At 40.3% G+C, this 20757-nt stretch overlaps 1 protein-coding gene and 1 long non-coding RNA gene across 6 annotated transcripts in view; one reads left to right on the top strand and one right to left on the bottom strand.

Moving 5' to 3' along the window:
- Window positions 1-947: 947 nt before the first annotated feature.
- Window positions 948-20757, bottom strand: part of SGO2 (shugoshin 2) — a 32974-nt gene continuing 13164 nt past the window's right edge. For 2 of the 4 annotated variants that reach the window (XM_045032275.1, XM_045032276.1), the window contains exons 2-9: window positions 20127-20284; window positions 18393-18568; window positions 17836-17913; window positions 16881-16963; window positions 16225-16463; window positions 8636-10678; window positions 4376-4520; window positions 948-2082 (exon numbers count right to left, since the gene is read on the bottom strand). In XM_045032275.1, the coding sequence (XP_044888210.1) occupies window positions 1977-2082; window positions 4376-4520; window positions 8636-10678; window positions 16225-16463; window positions 16881-16963; window positions 17836-17913; window positions 18393-18568; window positions 20127-20271 (3015 nt within the window). In that variant the 5' untranslated portion in view covers window positions 20272-20284 and the 3' untranslated portion in view covers window positions 948-1976. Of the gene's footprint in view, window positions 2083-4375; window positions 4521-8635; window positions 10679-16224; window positions 16464-16880; window positions 16964-17835; window positions 17914-18392; window positions 18569-20126; window positions 20285-20757 lie in introns of those variants that run through there. The other 2 variants (XM_045032278.1, XM_045032279.1) reach the window with 2 other exon arrangements.
- LOC123378467 lies at window positions 12508-16962 on the top strand. Of its 2 annotated transcripts, XR_006582628.1 has the most exons (4): window positions 12508-12615; window positions 15751-15799; window positions 16300-16358; window positions 16780-16962. It is a non-coding gene; the product is annotated as an uncharacterized LOC123378467 (long non-coding RNA). The 2 variants fall into 2 exon arrangements; XR_006582629.1 differs by lacking the exon at window positions 15751-15799 and having other exon boundaries at window positions 12528-12615.

Raw genomic sequence — 20757 nt, 5'->3', positions numbered from 1 at the left:
GTCAGGCCAGGAAGAGTGAAGACTTGGGGTCTTACAGGACATGTGATCATGTCACCTGGTATTAGAATCCATCTTAAACCTGGTGCTTTTTTATTTAGAAGGAGGGGTGGGGACCCAGAGAGACAAAAGATTCCCATCTTCTGCCAAAGCTATATAAGGGGGTGGAACAGAACAAAGGAGGCTGCAGTCATGAGAAATCCCCTAGCTACCACCTGAGCAGGAACAAGGACTGTACCAGGGGAAAGGATTGGGCCCAGACTAGAAAGGAGTATAGTCTGTGAAAGAAGCTTATTGGAACATCTCTGAGGATGAAATTTACCTGTATTCAGGTTCTTAAATGTATTAGGATTAGACTTGCATGTTTTCTTTTATTTTGCTTGGTAACTAACTTACTTTGTGCTGTCTGTTATCACTTGGAACCACTTAAATCCTACTTTTTATACTTAATAAAATCACTTTTGCTTATTAATTAACTCAAAATAAGCAATTAATACCTGGGGGATCAAACAGCTGTGCATATCTCTCTATCAGTGTTATAGACAGCAGACAATTTATGAGTTTACCCTGTATAAGCTTATACAGATTTAAATGGATTTATTTGGGGTTTGGATCCCATTGGGAGCTAGGTGTCTGGGTGCTAGAGACAGGAGCACTTGCTAAGCCGTTTTCAGTTAAGTCTGCAGCTTTGGGGGTATGGGTCGGACCCTGGGTCTGTGGTGTAGCAGATTAGCGTGTCTGGCTCAACAAAACAGGGTTCTGGAGTCCCAAACTGGGAGGGAAAACTGGCTCAGAGGTAGTCTCAGCACATCAGGTGACAGTCCCAACAGGGTCTCTGTGATCAAACCCGTCACACAGAGTTCCAAGTATTGCATATTTATTTAAACCTTCTTTTCTCAAGGATCATAAGTAAGTTTACAATAATTATAAGGGGAAAAAAATCCCTGTAAGGCCCTAGATTCTGCAATCAAATTTGTGTGTGCAGTCTCCTGTGCTGCTGCAGTGCCCCACTGAAGTCAATGAGGCTTCTCAGGGATACACATGCATGGATCTGATTGCAGGGGAAGAGAATGGTGTTTTTAGTCTTGTGTATTGTAAAGTCCCAAGAATACTGTAAGTGCTGAATAACAGTATGATACATAGAGCTTCTTACAAAGTCTTCCAGCCTTGTCTAGCAACTTTCCCAAGCTTTGTACTCCACTCATCTGTTCACACATTTTAAAAAAATAATTAAATAATGAATAAATAAAAAAATTGGAGGACCAAAAACTTGCAATTCTGAATTGAGAGAGGAAACCAAGTGGAAAATCTTCAAGTGAAAGAGTATATTTTTTGTATATGCTTTTCACAACTCTTTCTGTCACAGAAAAAGGGAAATTCAGTCTAAAACAATACAACACAATTCATTAAAATTTCATCAAGATTCCAACAAATCCATAAAAGTCAGGGAACTCCATCACATTTTGTTTTGCTCTATGTTTTATGATAGGATTATAATTTTGTAATTAAAAAAAAGAATGCATGGGACTGTCTCCACCAGATTTAGTCTGTGATGCCTGTGTCAGAATGAGAAAAAAATCTGCTTAGTATTGTGAAAACTCCACAATAGATTCCCCGCTAAAATCTAGTGATTTGTTTTTATTCTTAGTAAAATTTCCAACTTTTTTTAAAATTTAAAGATGGTAAGCAGTCTTGAAACAGATTAAAGTTATTGAGAAAAAGTTCATAACACAAATGTGAGGTCTCTAATCATACTTGCCTTACCCAGGGAGGTATTCTGCCTAAGAAGTGTAAGACCAGGACCTCAGTCACAAAAAACTCCACTTTGGAAGGTAAGCAGAACAAGTTTAGTTAACCTGAACAAGCTTAGTTAAACAAAAGAACAGTAAGGAAGATTTACCCAATTTTGAAAAATATGATATTATATATTTTAAAATGTGTATTATTCTTAAAGACAGTTCTCTTCTTTCTTGTCTTCCTCAGATGAGTCTTGGTTTACTTTTGAAACTTCTTTTATTTTTAACTTTGAAGACTGGGGAATTCAAAAATTCCATATCTGTAAACTGATCCCCACGCCTCAATTTACTGCAGAAAAGAAAGAATTAAAATATTAATGCCATTTAAATAACGAGAGGTCATATCACAACTCTTAAAATAGCAAACAATAGTTAGGGCTTGGTATACTGAAGTTGCCTGGAGGTTTTATGGAAAGCACACATTTCTGAAATTCCAGTGCACAAACAAAAATTACTTTATAAATTGATAACCCTCAAAACTTTGCTACATATGTATTTATATGGCACACATCACCTTAGCATCTGACCAATTTCCAAGTATTTAAGTGTAGAAATAATATTTTTCTTTTTTGCTTCCCAGACTGTAGAAGAAATAGCTTGATTAATTTAGGAGGTTCTTTTGATTTAATTATGTTCATGTATGAGGGATTGTGTGAACAACTTACTGGGGGAAGGCTAAGTTTAAAAAAGCATTTTGCATTAAATTATGAAAAGGGTGAGATGTGTGGTTTTTCTTTGGACTTATCTGTAGCCCTTCTATCTCATTGTTTAGTTGGATGTCACTTTCTTTTTTAGAAAAACTGGAACAAGGCTGTATTGCCACTGTGAGGGCTCTTTTGCTGCAACAGAATGATTGACACACAGTATGTCTACACTAGAAAGGTAAATCGACCTATATTCGGTCATCTTACATCTTACAGTAATTACTGTAGTGGTGCATATCCATACTACCCTCCTTAGGTCTGTGGTGCATGTCCTCACCAGGAGCACTTCCACCGACCTAAGAGGGTCAGTGGAGGGAGCTGAGAGCTCGGCCTCTCAGCTCTGCTGGCAGCTCCCTGCCAGGAGCCTGGTTGCCCCACAGGTTCTGGTGAGCTGTTCCCACCCTTCCCACTGCTCCATGTTCTCCACTGAGGGCAGGGGAAGCTATCTGGAGTTTCTCTTCCCTGTTCCCTACCAGGAGTGAGAGGAAGCTGCCGAGGGCTTCTCTTCCCCGTGGAAGCCGGGAAGCCTCCTCAATTTCATGGCTCACTCAGGCATAAAATTGACAAGGCTGCCCGGCTCCTGGCAGAGAGCAGGTGGGGGTCCCTCACACTTCTTGTCTGGATTCCCAGCCAGGAGCTGGGTCCAAAGATGTCCCAGCTTCTCGCCCCAGATCCCAGCCCAGAGCCAGGTTTGAAGCTGCCTAGCTCTCTAGAGTAGTGGAGGCTTTCTTGTCAATTTCAAGGCTCCTGCTGTGAAATTGACAAGACAGCGGATGTAAGGAACAGTGTCTACAGGAACACTGCATCATCCTAACTACATTGACATAAGCCTTACGCCTCTCATGGAGGTGGAGTTATTACATTGGTGTAGTAGGGCACTTACATCAGTGGGAGAAGGCTGTAGTGTAGACAATGGCATAATTAGGTCAATATAAGCTGCCTTATATCAACCTAACTGTGTAGTGTAGACCAGCCCATGGAGTCCTTTGAATGGGTATCAGAGAGAGAGTGCCCATTTAGTGCTCATCTATCCTATTTAGTAAATACACAGACACATTTTCATTGTTTTTATATATAAATTACATTTCAAAATAGCAGTGATGTTTTGGCCATCAATGCCCCAAGACTCGCTGCACTTCTACTATAGTTAAAACCACTGGGACTTCGGACTTATTAGCATCATCTAAGTCATGTTACAATCAACCCAAAGTGACCTGCTCTTATGCAGCCTTAATCCTTACATAAAAGATGGATATTCTTTCAAAATGATCTTGGGTAGTACAATAGAAGAAATTAACTAATTAAACGTGAGCTAGCTGAGAGATCAGATTTCCAAAAGCAGCAGAAGTAAAATTGGACATAGAAAGACCACTGGAGATGGTTAAAGGGTCAAACTAAACTCCAGACACTACTATATACTCTTGGGAAAAAATCTAAATTCAATAGGAATAAAAAATCTACTCTTGATATACTTTAAAATGCTAGCTTTCTTAATGAATTCTGAAAGTCCAAATGTTAGGTATCTAGCACTATGTGTGTACACACCCCATTACTAACTGTTGGAAACACAGGGCCTGATTCTCCACTGCATTACTCCAGTTTTATGTTGGTGAAACTACACCGACTTCAGCGAGTTATACCAGCATAAAAGTGAAGTAACACAGGAATGAATCAGGGTCATTTAACTCTTCAATTAAAATACTAACTTGGGACTATAAACGTAACCAATCTAGCTATTCAGTACAGTGTCCCAGATCATTTTAGATAAGACATGCATGTCAAGAAATAAACCAGAGAGATATCTGATAGGGATATTTCAGTAACACTGATGCAATAACAATTTGCTGAAAGAAAAACAAATACTTTACTTATACTGACCTGCTTATTTTGGGTTCTTTGTAGCAAACAGTGGTTCGTCTCCGTCTAGCTGGTGGTGTTGAGTTTTCTAAAATGTTCTGGAGTTTAGGCAAGGAAGTGTGGGAGTATAAACTGGTATTTGTCTGATCTTGCAGGGCCTTTCTACCTGTGAATAGTTATGCTTCCATCTTTCATTTCAAATAATTTCTGAATCACTGATTAAACCTTTTAAAAACAACTTAAAGCTAATATTTGTTAACTAAAGTTCTCTGGGTAGTTTCTATTTGGAGTCACATGGACTTGATTCTCAGTGAATCCAAGTTCCACTCAGCACAGGACTGATGGATAGGGATAAAGAAATATTCTGGAGCCAGTTGAGGGCTAGCAAACTAGAAAAAGCCTCAGGGCTGCTGTAAGTTGGACCTGGCTTCCTATGACCCCAAGAGGTTGTTGTAGCAGTCGGGAATTGCCAGAGTACAGCTGTGCTACACTCATGGCCTCAAATGCCTGGGGATGCAGAGGGATGGCACAGAACCACCTTGTGGAAACTCTCCCTATTGCCAAGGGAATTCCCTGGAAGCAGCACCTGCTAACTTTAATGCTCATACACACCTACAGAGCTGCAGAAAGGGGCCACAGCGGAATGATGAATTAAGTCACATATCCTTAAACAATGGAGAGATCTAGAGAGTTTGGGAAATTTCTCAGTTCCCTTCCTGCCATAAAGCATATAATAGGGAAACATAAGTACTGTATTAAAATATTAGGCAGCTTTGGTAGGAAAATTCTTTTTTCATTTGAGCTTCCCCATAGCCTTCTGAGTTTACTAAGGACATTTCAGAATGCCATCCAATCTTTTCAACAGCCACTTTAATTTGGAATCAGAAGGTCAAAATTTTTTGATAATTTGGAAGAAATACTGAAATGATTTACATTTCTTTATCTTCACCATACATCATCTTTCCTCTCAAAATCCCTAAAGTGAATTAGCATATAGAGGAATCCAAGTTGAAATAATGTGGAGATTCTCTAAACTCTTGGAAGAACTGAGAAACACACTAAACACTTCTGCGCCTCCTACGTGGTTTCAGACTCAATGCATGTAGATAGGTACAACTTATATCTTGCTTTAGAACGCAGATTGGGGCAGGAGTGAAAATTATTTCTTGATAATCACTTCCTGCAGTTTGATGTCAGGGCTCACATAGCTCCTGTTTGTAAGCACTGGGATGTTAGTGGTCAGGCACAATGGTTGGAATTGGGAAGCAGGAACTAGAGCCAGGGGTCAAAGCTGGAGTCAGAGTCAGGAGTGAAGCCAAGGGTCGAAGCTGGAGATGGAGCCAGGGGTCAAATCAAGAGTAACCTTCCCAATCCATGAGATACCAGAGTTTGCCTTGTCTGATTCTGGCATCAAGTGTCTTGTGGACAATATACTCATTGTGGTCTTGAACACATACTGGCAAGGGGAGTGGTTGGGAGCGGTGAGGGAATGAGTTTCAGGAGTTGCATATGAAAACAGTGTATTCAGAGGAAACAGGGTAAGTAGAGTTCAAGGGTTACTGAGTTAATTTGCCAGTGAACTCAGTAGGGGCCAAGGAACTGGTAGTCCAATTTGTGGGATAGCCTGTCGTTGTGTAGGTGCTTCGTCTAGAGCCATACCCTCTGGCCTATCCCTCCTATCATTGATGGTGTGCATATTGTTTATAACTTTTCTTGGCATCCTCCAGCTGCCTTTTAGGTCATCTTGGGTTTGGTGTATCTGTTGTATCCAGTCCAGGGCTGCTGGAAGTTGTGGTAGAACTGATGGTGGAACTCACAATTAGAAGAAAAAAAAAGGGCTTTGCTGCATTTTCTATGTTATTGTACGCAAGCTCTGCCTGAAGTAGCATCAAGGACCAGTTGTTCTGGTGGAAGTTTATGTAGCATCAAAGATACTGCTCCAGGATCTAGCTGGTTCTGTCCAATGACCATGAGAAAGACTTGCCTAAATAAACTGTTTTAGATAAATCTGAGCTGCCTTCTGAGTGGGACTAGTCAAAGAAAATACCTTGCATTATTACGTTAAGAACTGTACTGGCTTCCTACTCACGTCTGGATGTAATTTAAGGTAGTTATACTGTATACTCAGGAATTCAGTCATTATCAGTCCAACATAAACTGAGGTTGCTGACCTTCGGTGCCTGGGGGAAGTCCATCTGTTTTCTAAGACCACTGAACAGAAAAGTAGAACTAGGGAGTATTGATATTATGTTTATTCCTGATTTATGAAGTCTAACTAGTTTAACAATGATTAACATCATTTGTTTAAACTGTAAAGTCTGCAGAGACACTGATAAGGGGTGCATTTTTTTTAAACCATGTATGAGTCAGAGCTGCTAGGTATGCCAGGTGCCCTTTGAACACATCTATACAAGGTGGACCTCAACTATATAGGCACACTTATGCTCTGAGACCTTCAAGCTAAACATTGTAAACTCTTTATCTCCTGTAATGCAGAAGTACAACAGTTGAATGAGACTATATATTGCAAGTATCAGAGGGGTAGCCGTGTTAGTCTGGTTCTGTAGATTTCAGTATTCCTTCCAGACTATTGAGAAGTTTGAACTTCTTTTCTGAATATTAGAAAAATATTAGAATATTAGAAAAATAGGCTGGCACTTCAAAGTATCCTTATACACAGATATCAGAGAAGTTCTGAACAAGGTATTATTTCCAAAGTTCTCAGAATTCATGTTGAAGTTAGGGTATTCTTAATGAAATTTCATACTGGTGGGAACTGTAAGAGCAGTAAATGGAAAATACTCTTGGCTCTATCTAGGGGCGGCTCTAGGTATTTTGCTGCCCCAAGCATGGCAGGCAGGCTGTCTTCTGCGGCTTGCCTGCGGGAGGTCCCCGGTCCCGCAGATTCGGCAGCAGCCTGTGGGAGGTCCACCGAAGCCACGGGACCAGCGGACCCTCCACAGGCATGCCGCCGAAGGCAACCTGCCTGCCTTGCGGCGAACAGCAGACCACCCCCCTTGGCTTGCCGCCCCAGGCATGTGCTTGGCATGCTGGTGCCTGGAGCCACCCCTGGCTCTATCATCCATTTGCAAGAAGAGTCTAATAAACCTTAAAATTGTTATTTGCCCCTTATACAGCAGTGAAACAGATGACAGCTTGCCCTCCTGAACTGTTCCATTTTAAATATTCAAGAGCAAATCTTTCCATGTAATTCTATCACATTCATTGCAAAGATAGCAGAGGCACTATCAGGTTGATTCTCTGAGACTGTAAACAACTTAAAGTTGCTTGGGCTAAACATGATTCTGGGCTATATTATAAACCAATAAGAATATTAGCTACTGTAACCGAAGAAAAACCCTTCAGTGGTTCTGTCCTTCCAATTCTACTCCTGCATTACTTAGCTTTGATGGTGCTTGGAAATTTATGACTAAGAGTGGTGATCTATACAGGCAATACTAAAAGAAGTTACCTTTCCTTTGTACAAGGGATTACTCAATCACAGGGGTTCTCAGGACAAATTTTTTGGTGGTCTCAGAGTGCGGAAACCAACTCTTGCTGGTGGCAGCTCTCACACTTTTTCCTAAAATACTTGATTAGCTTTAGAAAAACTAAATAAATATGCACATATATACATCCAAATCATTGTAATTTATTTATTGCTAGCTAGTAAGTCTGTTGTGAAAAGTGATATTAACAAACATGTAAGTGTCACTTTTCACAGCAGATTTACTCAGCCCTGGCAAGCCTGGGGACAAATTAAGGCCTGGATGGAGGGTTGGGAGAGGCAGTGGGGGCCAGGGCAGATGGGGGTGGGGTGCTGGAGCCTAAAGCCCTGTGGCCAGAGCCTAAAGCCCCACAGCCGGAGGATGGGGTCCATGGATAGAGCCTGAAGCGATGTGCCGGAGCCTGTGGCTTGCCACTGAGCAGCCAGAGCCCAGGGCTGGAGCCCAAAGTCCCACGACCAGAGCCTGCTGCCCTGCCACCCCAGGGCTGAAGCCCAAAGCCTGAGTCCACCACCCTTGGGAAGGTGGAGAACTCGCTGGCTGCCTGCTCCTCCACCATTGTGCCCTAGGTGTCTCCAGAGGGGGGGCAGGGCCCAAGCCCTGCTGCTGGCCCCAGCATCCAGGAGTAACAGAGAGGGGGAGGGAGCTCTACTCCCCTCCCCCATCGCAGCCCAGGAGGCTGTGGCCACAAGAAAGGCCCCTGGTGGCCGCATGTGGCCACATTTGAGAAACGCTGAAGAAATTTCCTTATCTCTTTCTCTACTCAAAAACTTACCACTGCCTGTTCCTGAGAGTTTTTGGCAAGACACTTTAAAATCTGTCTCCATCTTCTTTGCTCTATTAGCACACAATACTTTCTCATAGTTAGTTTTTTCAAAGATTTCAGAGTTCTTCAGTACAGGGAAGTTTTCTGAAATTTTATGGTAGTCAACAGCAGAGAGCTCCACATGTGGGAGACCCTCCTGCAAAAAGGTGCATGAATTAAACAGCATATCCTTAGAACAGGTCACAGGTGAGAATTTTAAAAGGCATGGTTCTTCAACCATAATGTTCGTTAATACTGATTTATTGATCAACTTGTTCATGAAGGGATCTCTCCCTGTTCTGACCTTTTGGTCATCTAAAATATTCTGTTCCACCTGGTCAACTTGCCTGATGTCACATTCTTCTAGCCTGGTCTCAGAAATAAGTCTCTCATTGCTTTTAATCTGATCATCTGGAGAAATGACAATACAAGTCTTTTTATTTGCCTTTGATATACTGTCTACCCCTTTCTTTAACATATTAACATTATATTCATCCACCTTCTTCAAGGAAGATCTAGCCCACTGCTTGTTTACAGTTACACTGCTCTTAATATCTAAAATTCCTTTAATTTGCTGAGTATTTGTAGTTTTGTTTCCATGAACAATCTCAGTGTGCAACATGTCCTCATTTTTTAACTCTTGTCTTACAGAAAGTGTGCACTGTGTAAAATCATCTGGCTGTATATTAGTTTTCAGGCTAGCTTTTGCCAATACATTCTTTGAACTGCCCAGCGAAACCTTATTACTCTTTTGTTCTATTTTTTTTATATCTACACAGTGACTAGAAGTCTGTATTTCTCTCCTGTCACTGTAATTATCTTCTTTGTGATATTCACTCTTCTGGTGTTGTTTTGTCTTGCAATCAGGTTTGCATGCCTTTGCTCCAGGCCGTTTTGAACTACTGGCTGAATGCTCCTCAATTTCCTCTCTACCGTAATTTGTTTTGCTTATTGTAGAAGAGTTTTGGGAAGTCTTGCAGTTTCTTTTTGGTTTGATATGTTTCTCATTTACATCCACTAAGTCCTGCTGTAAAGACAATACACCAGAGATGTGGTTTTCTATACATGGCATGCTTTTAGTACAATAATCTTTTGATGGGGACTTGCTATTAGATGAGCTAGAATCTGGGCTTTGGAACTTGTCCATATTTTCTAATATTTCTGAGAGAGTTTGTTTGTTTATTTTCTGTTGTAAATCAGTTTTTTGTTGTTTACTTGGGCTTGCTAAATTAACTAGATATGTCCTTCTGGTAGCTTTATCATTGCATTGGGAATTCTGTACATCATGTTTATTGATCCTTTGCAGTGTCAGCTCTCCCAAAGCATTCCTTTTATCCACCTGTTCTGCCTCCAACTGAAACTTTGGAGTGTCTGATTCACTAGTGTTTGAATCTATAATCTTTTCAGTATTTTTGTGCCTTTTTTCACTATGAAAATCTGAACCGCCTTTAGGATTGCTTTTAATTTTCTCTTTATCTTTTTTTCCTGTGTTTGAATACCTCACTTTTCTCAAATTTGCTGAAATTTTATCAGTTTTGGCATTACTATTCCTTTTATTTTTGGCTTTTGATGTAATTGTGAGTATCTTACCCACATCACTGGCAGTCAGTTCCATTTCAGTATCATAAACAGTTTCCTCGGGCTTTAGCTGGTTACCAAAATAGACCTCATTTGAATTTGTCTTAAATTCATTGCTAGGGTGAAATGGTGAATCAGGATGAGACAACATATTTGGTTTTGCTTGTACACTCAGTTCATTGGTGGTGTTGCCCTTGTCAATGCTCCAATCTGATACATTACTTGGGGTCACTTTTCTATTAAAATCCGCTATACCTGTGTGAGCATTTGATCTACAAGATGTTGCATGTTTTTTCCTTTCAGTCACATTTCCACAGAGTGGTAACGGACTATCATGTGGTTTTGTAAACTCTTCAGACTGCCCCACAGATGGCACATTATCCAGATCAGACATAAGGGCACTATTGGAGCTTAGTAATGTACATGGCTGATTTTCTGCAACCAAAGCAAGTGAATGTCAGTGACTTTAAAAAGGTAAAAAAAGTATCCAAAATGTGCATTTCACACTTACTTATAGCTTTCAGACTAGCATGGATTACTGAAGTTTGCACCGGAAATATGTAGATGCCCATTTTAGGTGAAGTGTTGTACTATACTTTATACATAGTATACTGTACCATATATAATATACCCCTCCCCTGCAGAGTCTATCAACAGCCTTCTACAGCGTCAATCAGGAGGTGCTACTAACTTTTGAATTCTAGTGGAACAATGATGCTGCTTTAGTGTGACTTTATTCTTTTTCTCTTGGAGATATCACAATGGATAGTTATGGGCAACTGCTCTGTCCCTCCAAGGGCTCTCAAGTTACGGTTACTACAGAGTTCCATATAATTACCGCTTCTATTCAACGGTATAGCGCAGTGGTTCTCAACCTATTTACCACTGTAGGCTGCATATGCAGCTCTCTATGTGTTATGTGGGCCACATCTATACAATATATATACTACCTGTATGACCCCAAGGATATCACATGGGCTGCATCTGTGTGCTGATTGGGTTGAGAACCACTAGTATAGATCTTAAAATATCAGTATAGACAGCTGATCTTCATCCATTGCCAGAAGATCACTGACCAATACATAAAATGGCCAAAACCAGGCATGTTCCCAGAATTACAAGGGTCAAGGAGATTCAAGGCTCAGGGTGCAATGATTTTGGCATACAAATAACATCAGCTTTATATCTCCCCCTTTCTCACTCATTCAGCCCAGATAATATAATTGAAACCACAGATAACATCTGGTTGAGACTGAAGAATAGATGGTCTAAAAAATCTCAATGCAGAGATGACTGAAGTAATAATAGTATGTTGAGGAAAGAGAGCTGGAGGATATCACAGAAGTCCTTGGGGGTTTTTTTCTACGATTGTTTGCCCATGTTTGCAACTGAAAAGTGCAGTTTGAGCCCTAGTTGCACAACAGCAATGATCTGGAATACATGTTTATATCTACATCTGGTGAAGAGGATGCAACCTTTACTGTCAGAAGTAGATGAGTTTACTTACCTGTAACTGGAGGCTCTTCAAAATGTGTGGCCCCTATCTGTATTCCACAGTGTGGTTACACATGCACCACATGCCCCTGGAATCAGAGAATTTGAAAGTAGTGTCTGTTGGTCCATGCATGCACCCTGGCTTGCCTTGTGCCTCCGACCGAGGCAATAAAGGGCAGGGCAGACCAACCGCCTCTTCACTTCCTTCTCCACCATCCGACGAAGTGGGTATTCACCCACGAAAGCTCATGCTCCCAAACGTCTGTTAGTCTATAAGGTGCCACAAGACTCTTTGCTGCTTTTACAGATCCAGACTAACACGGCTACCCCTCTGATACTTCTCCACCATGAATCAGACAAGATCCAAAGCAAAGGGGAAAGGGTGCGGGTAACAATAGCAGTTGCCACGGCCCTAGAGGAAGACAGGCCGTATTGACTACAAATTGGAGGCCAGTTCAGGCTATTAACTTTCCTTCCCCTATCACAGCTTGGAAATGAGTATGATCCTGCTGTGGGATGCTGTAGGTGAATTCCTCTTAGCATAGTTCAGGAAATCATATTTAGCCCATAGTTCTTGATAACTGGCTATCCTGAACTGAAGACTGGAGGATGAGAAAACCTTCCTCCCCAGCAGATCTAAGTGTTTACCCTCCTTATCTGTGGGAGCAGACTGGGGAGTTGTTGCCTGGACCTTTCCAAAGCAGCCTGAACCAACAATGAGTTGGAAGCTTGGTGAGAGAATAAGAATTCTGAACTCTTAGCCAGCACATAACAACATCTCTCTGCCCCTTGGGAGGGTAGACGTGCCAGTGGCATGGGTGTGCCACACTGTCCTAGCCAGCTCTAGTATGGGCTCGTTAATCAGGAGGGCTATTCTTGTAAGTCCATAGGTGTGGAGGATGTCCTAGAGCTTGTGTTGGGAGTCCTGGATCTCCTCTATGCAATCTGAAGTCCCCTGGTGACTCTGCACAGCAGATCTTGGAACTGCCTGAAGTCATCTGGAGGGAAAAGGGATGTTGAAGTCACTGCTTCATCCACCAATGATGATAGTTGTCCAGCCTGTTCTGGTAGAACCGCCAAAACCAGAGTGTAGCATTCCTCCTCCTTTATCTGATCTGGGGTTAAATTGATGGTTCCCTCAGAGGGGAGGCAGGCAGCAACTCCCTGGAGGATTGGATAGATTCTGAAAGAGGGCACTGGTGCAAGGGTCCCCAATATGGCCAGTAAGAGGGTCAACAGGTGGCCATGGAGATCACCATGGCAGACCAGTGACAGATTAGGCAGTGGTTAGTCCCAGGGCGTATGGGGCTCCTGGGAAATGGGTAAGGGTGGTACAGGAGGAGTGGTTCCTTCAATGGTTCTGAATCTCCCGAGGAGGAAAAGGCTGATATGGGTTCCAGTGGAGGTACCATCAGTGCTGTTGGAGAGATGTAAGTATAGGCACCAACTCCGTGGGTGCTCCGGGGCTGGAGCACCCACAGGGAAAAATTAGTGGGTAAAATTAGCAGGGGTGGGAAGAGGCAGTGCAGGGGCGGGGCCGGGGCAGTCGAGCACCCACCTGGCAGAGGGGAAGTTGGCGCCTATGGATGTAAGTTATGTATTGGGGTGGGGGGTGAGGGCAATAGGCTTTTTCCTGCGGGAAGGTCTCTTGAAGGAGATATAAAATCCCTGGAAATGGAGGATCCTGAAGGGGGGGCAGATTCTGGCTTTGGGAGAGCAAAAATATTCTGTGGTGCAGCCATGGATCCAGATCTCTGAGGTTTAAGGGAGACTCTTTCTGTCACAGATTGAAGTGTCACTAGAGGAGGTTTTGGAATTAATTGATAAACTCAACATTAACAAGTCACCGGGACCAGATGGCATTCACCCAAGAGTTCTGAAAGAACTCAAATGTGAAGTTGTGGAACTATTAACTAAGGTTTGTAACCTGTCCTTTAAATCAGCTTCGGTACCCAATGACCTGGAAGTTAGCTAATGTAACGCCAATATTTAAAAAGGGCTCTAGAGGTGATCCCAGCAATTACAGACCGGTAAGTCTAACGTTGGTACCGGGCAAATTAGTCGAAACAATAGTTAAAAATAAAATTGTCAGACACATAGAAAAACACAAACTGTTGAGCAATAGTCAACATGGTTTCTGTAAAGGGAAATCGTGTCTTACTAATCTATTAGAGTTCTTTGAAGGGGTCAACAAACATGTGAACAAGGGGGATCCAGTGGACATAGTGTACTTAGATTTCCAGAAAGCCTTTGACAAGGTGCCTCACCAAAGGCTCTTATGTAAATTAAGCTGTCATGGGATAAAAGGGAAGGTCCTTTCATGGATTGAGAACTGGTTAAAAGACAGGGAACAAAGGGTAGGAATTAATGGTAAATTCTCAGAATGGAGAGGGGTCAGTCCTAGGACCAATCCTATTCAATTTATTCATAAATGATCTGGAGAAAGGGGTAAACAGTGAGGTGGCAAAGTTTGCAGATGATACTAAACTACTCAAGATAGTTAAGACCAAAGCAAATTGTGAAGAACTTCAAAAAGATCTCACAAAACTAAGTGATTGGGCAACAAAATGGCAAATGAAATTTAATGTGAATAAATGTAAAGTAATGCACATTGGAAAAAATAACCCCAACTATACATACAATATGATGGGGGCTAATTTAGCTACAACGAGTCAGGAAAAAGATCTTGGAGTCATCGTGGATAGTTCTCTGAAAATGTCCACGCAGTGTGCAGAGGCGGTCAAAAAAGCAAACAGGATGTTAGGAATCATTAAAAAGGGGATAGAGAATAAGACTGATTTGCCCTTATATAAATGCATGGTACACCCAACACCTCGAATACTGTGTACAGATGTGGTCTCCTCACCTCAAAAAAGATATTCTAGCACTAGAAAAGGTTCAGAAAAGGGCAACTAAAATGATTAGGGATTTGGAGAGGGTCCCATACAAGGAAAGATTAAAGAGGCTAGGACTCTTCAGCTTGGAAAAGAGGAGACTAAGAGGGGATATGATAGAGGTATATAAAATCATGAGTGATGTGGAGAAAGTGGATAAGGAAAAGTTATTTACTTATTCCCATAATACAAGAACTAGGGGTCACCAAATGAAATTAATAGGCAGCAGGTTTAAAACAAATAAAAGGAAGTTCTTCTACACGCAGCACACAGTCAACTTGTGGAACTCCTTACCTGAGGAGGTTGTGAAGGCTAGGACTATAACAATGTTTAAAAGGGAACTGGATAAATTCATGGTGGCTAAGTCCATAAATGGCTATTAGCCAGAATGGGTAAGAATGGTGTCCCTAGCCTCTGTTCATCAGAGGATGGAGATGGATGGCAGGAGAGAGATCACTTGATCATTGCCTGTCAGATTCACTCCCTCTGGGGCACCTGGCATTGGCCACTGTCGGTAGACAGATACTGGGCTAGATGGACCTTTGGTCTGACCCGGTACGGTCATTCTGATTTTCTTATGTCAGGGCCATTGGTGCTGGCAATGATGATGGTATCTGGTAATGGTCAGTCTTCACTGGTGCCAGAGGGTCCTGGGTCTTGTGAGGAGCAAGGGACACTGATTCTAATGGAGCCCAGTCCAGAGCTGGTGGAGCCCAAAGTTTCTGGGCTTTCTTGTTGTACTAAGTCCTCAAGAGCCAACCTGCTGCATTTGCTTGCAGGCATGTCTGATTTCCTTGAAGTGGACTTACAGGAAGTCCCATGCTTCTGGGAGTGCTTCCTAACTTCCTGACTAGGCCCCACCGTGGGGTCTGTGAGGGTAGATTCTCCAGCACTGGAGATTCTACACCTTAGAAACATTTGGAAACTGAAGCTGGTGCAGAGTGGAGCACCGTTCTATTTAAGTAGTATTTCTTGTAGAGAAGACATGATAACAATTCTCTGAGATCTGCACTGGGTTTTGCAGGGAGTTTAAGGTGCTGGTTCCGATCTATAAAGCCCTAGATATCCTGGGATTTTGCTAATGAAAACCATCTACCTTTTTATGTGATATTACCACAGCTGCAGTCAGTGAAAGTGCTCAAGATGATGTTACCTTGGAATAGAAGAGGTGAATATCCTGGTGTTTTCTGTGAGACCCCTTGGCTCTGCAATATGTTTTTCCACGGACTGAAATAGCCCAAATATGTTAACTTTAAAGTTTTAGAGGCCATCTATTTGCTAAGGCTTTTGGGGAAGGCTGAATGCATGAGAATAATTTGGGGCGTTGTTATGCTCTTGGGTAGTTATTTGTGTAAGAATTGATCTTTAAATAATTGTTGATTCACCCATAGCTGTGGATGGGCATCCTTGTTTGCAATTAAATGAAAGAAAATATTAAGGCTTACGAAGTCCCCAGAAGTCTACACTGACATGAAATGGTGGCTTTTATTTATCATGTATATGTACTGTATCTCACCATAATTAATTTATTTTATATACTAAACATAGTAATTTCTAAAAACAAATTGATTACAAAAAATTAATACACCATACCTCTGAAAAATATATTTGAGTCAAAGATTGTTTCCATTTTGTCTATTTCATTTGACTTTTGCTTATTTTTCTCAGACTCTAACAACAATTCAACACTGATCTGAGCTGGGCAAATCTCATTTGATACTACAGAGGTGAGGTTACAAAGATCTTCTGTCTTTTCACACAATGAAGGGCTGCCTTGCTGTTTTGCATTATGTACTGCAATTAATGGAACCTTCATTGGCATTCCTACAGATCTGAAAAGAGGAAGTTTTACTATGAAGGAGAAATATATTGTATAATGTATCACATAAATACTATATGAAAGTAAGCAGAAAACAAGAACTCAGGTGGAGAGTGTTTTGCTTTGGTTATATCTTAGGGGAAAATTTATTTTTTTCTGATGCACTCTCTCTTTTGCATGCTAGCGAGAAATGACAAAATTTATGCAGACAACAGTTTAGCCTATTTGTATATTTTGCTAATAATTTGATGTCTCAAACAATCTTTATACAAACTAGACACAAAAGCTTTCCCGATTACTTTAAAAAAAATCTCTCTTCTTTATTCTAGAACAGCATGCAGCAACTAGAGGTCTATAAAAGCCCCTGAGAGATTTTAGCAGAATTTCACATTTGCATGCTCACCCAGTTTGTGAAACAGACCCATATTACCTAACTGAATGATATGAAGTCTTGGACTGATGATCAACACAGCTGCTTTGACCACTTGGCACTGTAAGAGGATTCTGAATATGCTATTAAAAATAAGAAAAAAAGGGAAGTATCCGTTAGAAACTGCTTACAGGTCTGGAGTATTATACACAGTCCCAAGGTAAATGAATCATTAGGCAGAGAACAGGTGAGGTGATGAAAAGTGGATGATAAACTGCAATATATCATATAGCTATTACCACTGCACGTGATATGCATATATATTTTTATACAGCCTAGAGAACATTCCTTCAAAAGAATACAGTGTTTTCAAGAAAAATATTGTTTTATGCCCAGACAAACCTTTTTTTATATTTACAGATTACTTTATTCCCAAAGCACATACACATACATAAATTATTTCACACATCACTGAAATGCAGAAGCTATATAAGAGTGCACAGCAATTGTGTTCAATAGTTTAGAACAGGAAGTGAAAAAATATTGTGTTGAAACTATATAGGTATACAGGAAAGCAAAATGTATTACCTAAATTGGAATTCTGCCATGATTCTAGGATTCATACCTCATTTTTCAAGCAGAGGTCTCATCTAACAGCACTTTTGCACAACGTGGCTTCATCAGGATAAGTAGCTAAGTAACTTTAGAACTAGTTTCTCGAAATACAAAGGGTGAAATCTTGGCTTCCTTGAAATCAATTACAAAACTCCCATTGACTTCACTGGGGCCAGGATTTCATCCCAAATACCTAAAAACTTGGGGTAAAATTTTCAAAAGTGCCTACATGACTTAGAAGCCTACATTCCATTGAAGATCAATGGGTCTTAGGTGCTTTTGAAAATTTTACCCTTGGTCAAAAATTAAATAGTATAGACTATAAGACTAAGCAGCAGAGACAATAGCCTTACCCCCTTTTATTTACAACATTGTAAATATTCAAACAAAACACACTTACCTCAGAAAAACTGCTCATTTCAATTGCTGTTAAAAGGTTGCTATTCATAAATGCTTCTATTTCTATGAGAGTTTTATTCTGTATATAAAAATATAAATGAGGACTGAAAGATGGAATTCTCTTTTAAACAGTTAAGCCATTATACAAGAAGAAATCATAAATAACAGTAAAAATATTTTGTAACCTTTTCATGATCAAGGCAAAGGAAGAAGCAATTTCTACATTTGATTAATCTGCTTACTGAAAAATATAAAAGTAAAACTGGGAATAAAATGTCCACACAGAGGTGTGTTGTTGAGTTTCGGATCAGTCAGAAGCATGAGGTGATCCTATTAAGAAAAAATGAATTCTGAACAAGAACGCTGAGAGACAATATATAGCCCCACCTTTTTCCATCCTGTTGGCAACTGTGTATTTTAAATAATCACTGTAGATAAAATATTTTTAAATGTTTAAGTTAAAAAAATTAAACTAATTTTCTCTTAAGTTTCCATTAAAATGTGATATTTGTTTTTAGTTGCTCAGAAAGTTTAAGTATTATGGTAATTACAGCATACCAAACGGTTTAATTTTTGACGAAGTACGACATTATGAAAATGCAACTCCTCTACTTCTTTCTGTAGAAAGATCTTCTCATTCTTCAGCCTCCGAGTATTTTCCTTCTCCAGAGTCAAAGCCAGAGCCAATGCTTTATTATTATGTTTTAAAGATATCTTAAAAATAGAAGAGTTGTCTGTAGAAAGAAATAAAATAATAATAATTTTCTACTTTTTGCTCACCTCTCATTTTCTTCCTGTCAGTCTGCCTCTGTCTCAGCTACAGTCTATGACATTACTCATAGTTCTGATGGAGCAGTAACAATGCTTACAGCTGGCCTAAGATACATTACAAACCTTTGTTTCCAGTTGCTTTATCACTTTGAAAACTATCCAGTCAGGTTCAAGTTAAAAGTTTATTCCATTTATGGTCTCTGCCTCAAGCTGAACTTTTTTTGTGTGGTAAAGTCTGAGCAAAAACTGCGTAGCTGTTTCTGAGGGCAAGGTTAATAATGGGTAGTTTTGCTAATGTTAAAATATATTTCTGGATTTGTTCATTTGTTTTTAGAACAATTCTAGTGTCAAAAAGCTTTTGAGTAGGAACTTAAAATTTAAAAGGAGGTAAAACTCCTTAGGTCTTAGAGAGGATTTCCACTGTGATTTTGAAAAACTGTCCAGTCACAGAAAAAAAAATCACTATTTGCACAGGCACAGTAGAACCAATTGGACACTTGCTCTTCATTGTCTTAATGTTCTAATCTACTGTGTATGATTCAAAGTGCTGCTGAGTTTTCTGCATTATACACACAAAACTAGAGACAAGACACAGGCAAAACTGATTCTATTCCTGTATCAAAATACTTTTTGACTTAACAATAGTTGTTCTGGGCTGGGAGCAAGAAGATCTTGAGTTCTAGTTGCAGTTCTTCCAGTGGCTATGTTACTAATTCTGTGACCTTCAAAATCATTATTGAGCAAGGCCTCAAGCTTCTGCCTTCGGAGACAGATAAGTATTTATGATTTTCCCACATTTTACAGCTGAGATATTTGAAGATCTGAGAGGTTGCATGATCAATTCTAGCAGTGATGGGAATAGAATCCCACGACAACCCCGTCTCATTCACATATCTCATTGCATTGTCTCTCATAAAGAACATGCAAAAACTATGTGTTTAGCCATGGAGTCTGTAAAATGAAGCTATTCTTGACTCATTCAGTGCACAGGACAGATACTGCTCGGAGAATGATGCAGTTGTTAAAGAGCTTTGGTTATTCTCATCATTCAGTATGTGGCCCAATGACTTATTTACACCCCAACATATTTTGCAGATGAGGAAAAGTGAGGCACACAGAAGTTAATGTCAACATTTTTAAAAAATCCACTAATTTGGGTGCCCAATATGAGATAACTACATCTTGACTGTAGACATATTGAACAACCACAACTACCACAGAGGCACGTGAAATTAGTGTGCACTTTTAAAAGGTTTAGCCTAGCTGACTTGCCAAAGGTCAAGGACCGAAAGTCTAATGAAGAACCAGGTAAAGAATACAATAATTGTCATTCCAAGTAACATGTTTTAGCCACAAGACCATCTTTCAACTCTCAACTTTAATATTATATTAATAATAATCCTCTTTATTTAGGCAATTTAGCAAACATTAAGCACATCCATCGCCCCATCTACTTCAATGGTGTACACAGTGTATGGATTAAATTGCTGTAACAGTTTACTTTAAAGTAATTACACTCACTTATTATTTTAGTTTTGATTTTAGACACAAGAGAGGCATTCAGTTTTGCAGCTTTTAAAGCTCTATCCTTCTTCCCTTTCGAGTGCCCTCTAATAGAACTCAGGGAGAAAATGGAGGATGTTTCAGCAGTTGCTTGATTCGCCATTGTCAAAAAGGCCCTGTTTATCACAAAGAAAAAAAGTACAAAATGATACAATATAAAGATTGCTTGCAGTGTTGTTATAGTCATGTTAGTCCCCAGATATCAGAGAGACAAGATATGTGAGGTGATATCTTTTATGGGATCAACTTCTGTTAGTGACAGAGACAAGCTTTTGAGCTCTGAATTCAAAATAGTACATCCACACCTTGAATACTGCGTGCAGTTCTGGTCGCCCCCTCACAAATTAGTATGGGAAAAAGTGCAGAGAAGGGCAACAAAAATTATTAGGGGAATGGAACAGTTTCCATATGAGAAGAGATTAAAAAGACTGGGACTGTTCATCTTAAAAAAGAGATGACTAAGGAGGGATACGATAGAGGTCTATCAATCACAAATGGTGTGGAGAAAGTGAAGGGACATGTTATTTACCCCTTCATATAACACAAGAACCAGTGGTTATCCAATGAAATTATAGGCAGCAGGTTTAAA

This window comes from Mauremys mutica, chromosome 10, assembly GCF_020497125.1.
Source record: "Mauremys mutica isolate MM-2020 ecotype Southern chromosome 10, ASM2049712v1, whole genome shotgun sequence".
Taxonomy (NCBI): Eukaryota; Metazoa; Chordata; order Testudines; family Geoemydidae; genus Mauremys; species Mauremys mutica.
The sequence above is the reverse complement of the archived record's forward strand: the minus strand, read 5'-3'. Positions and strand labels throughout refer to the sequence as shown.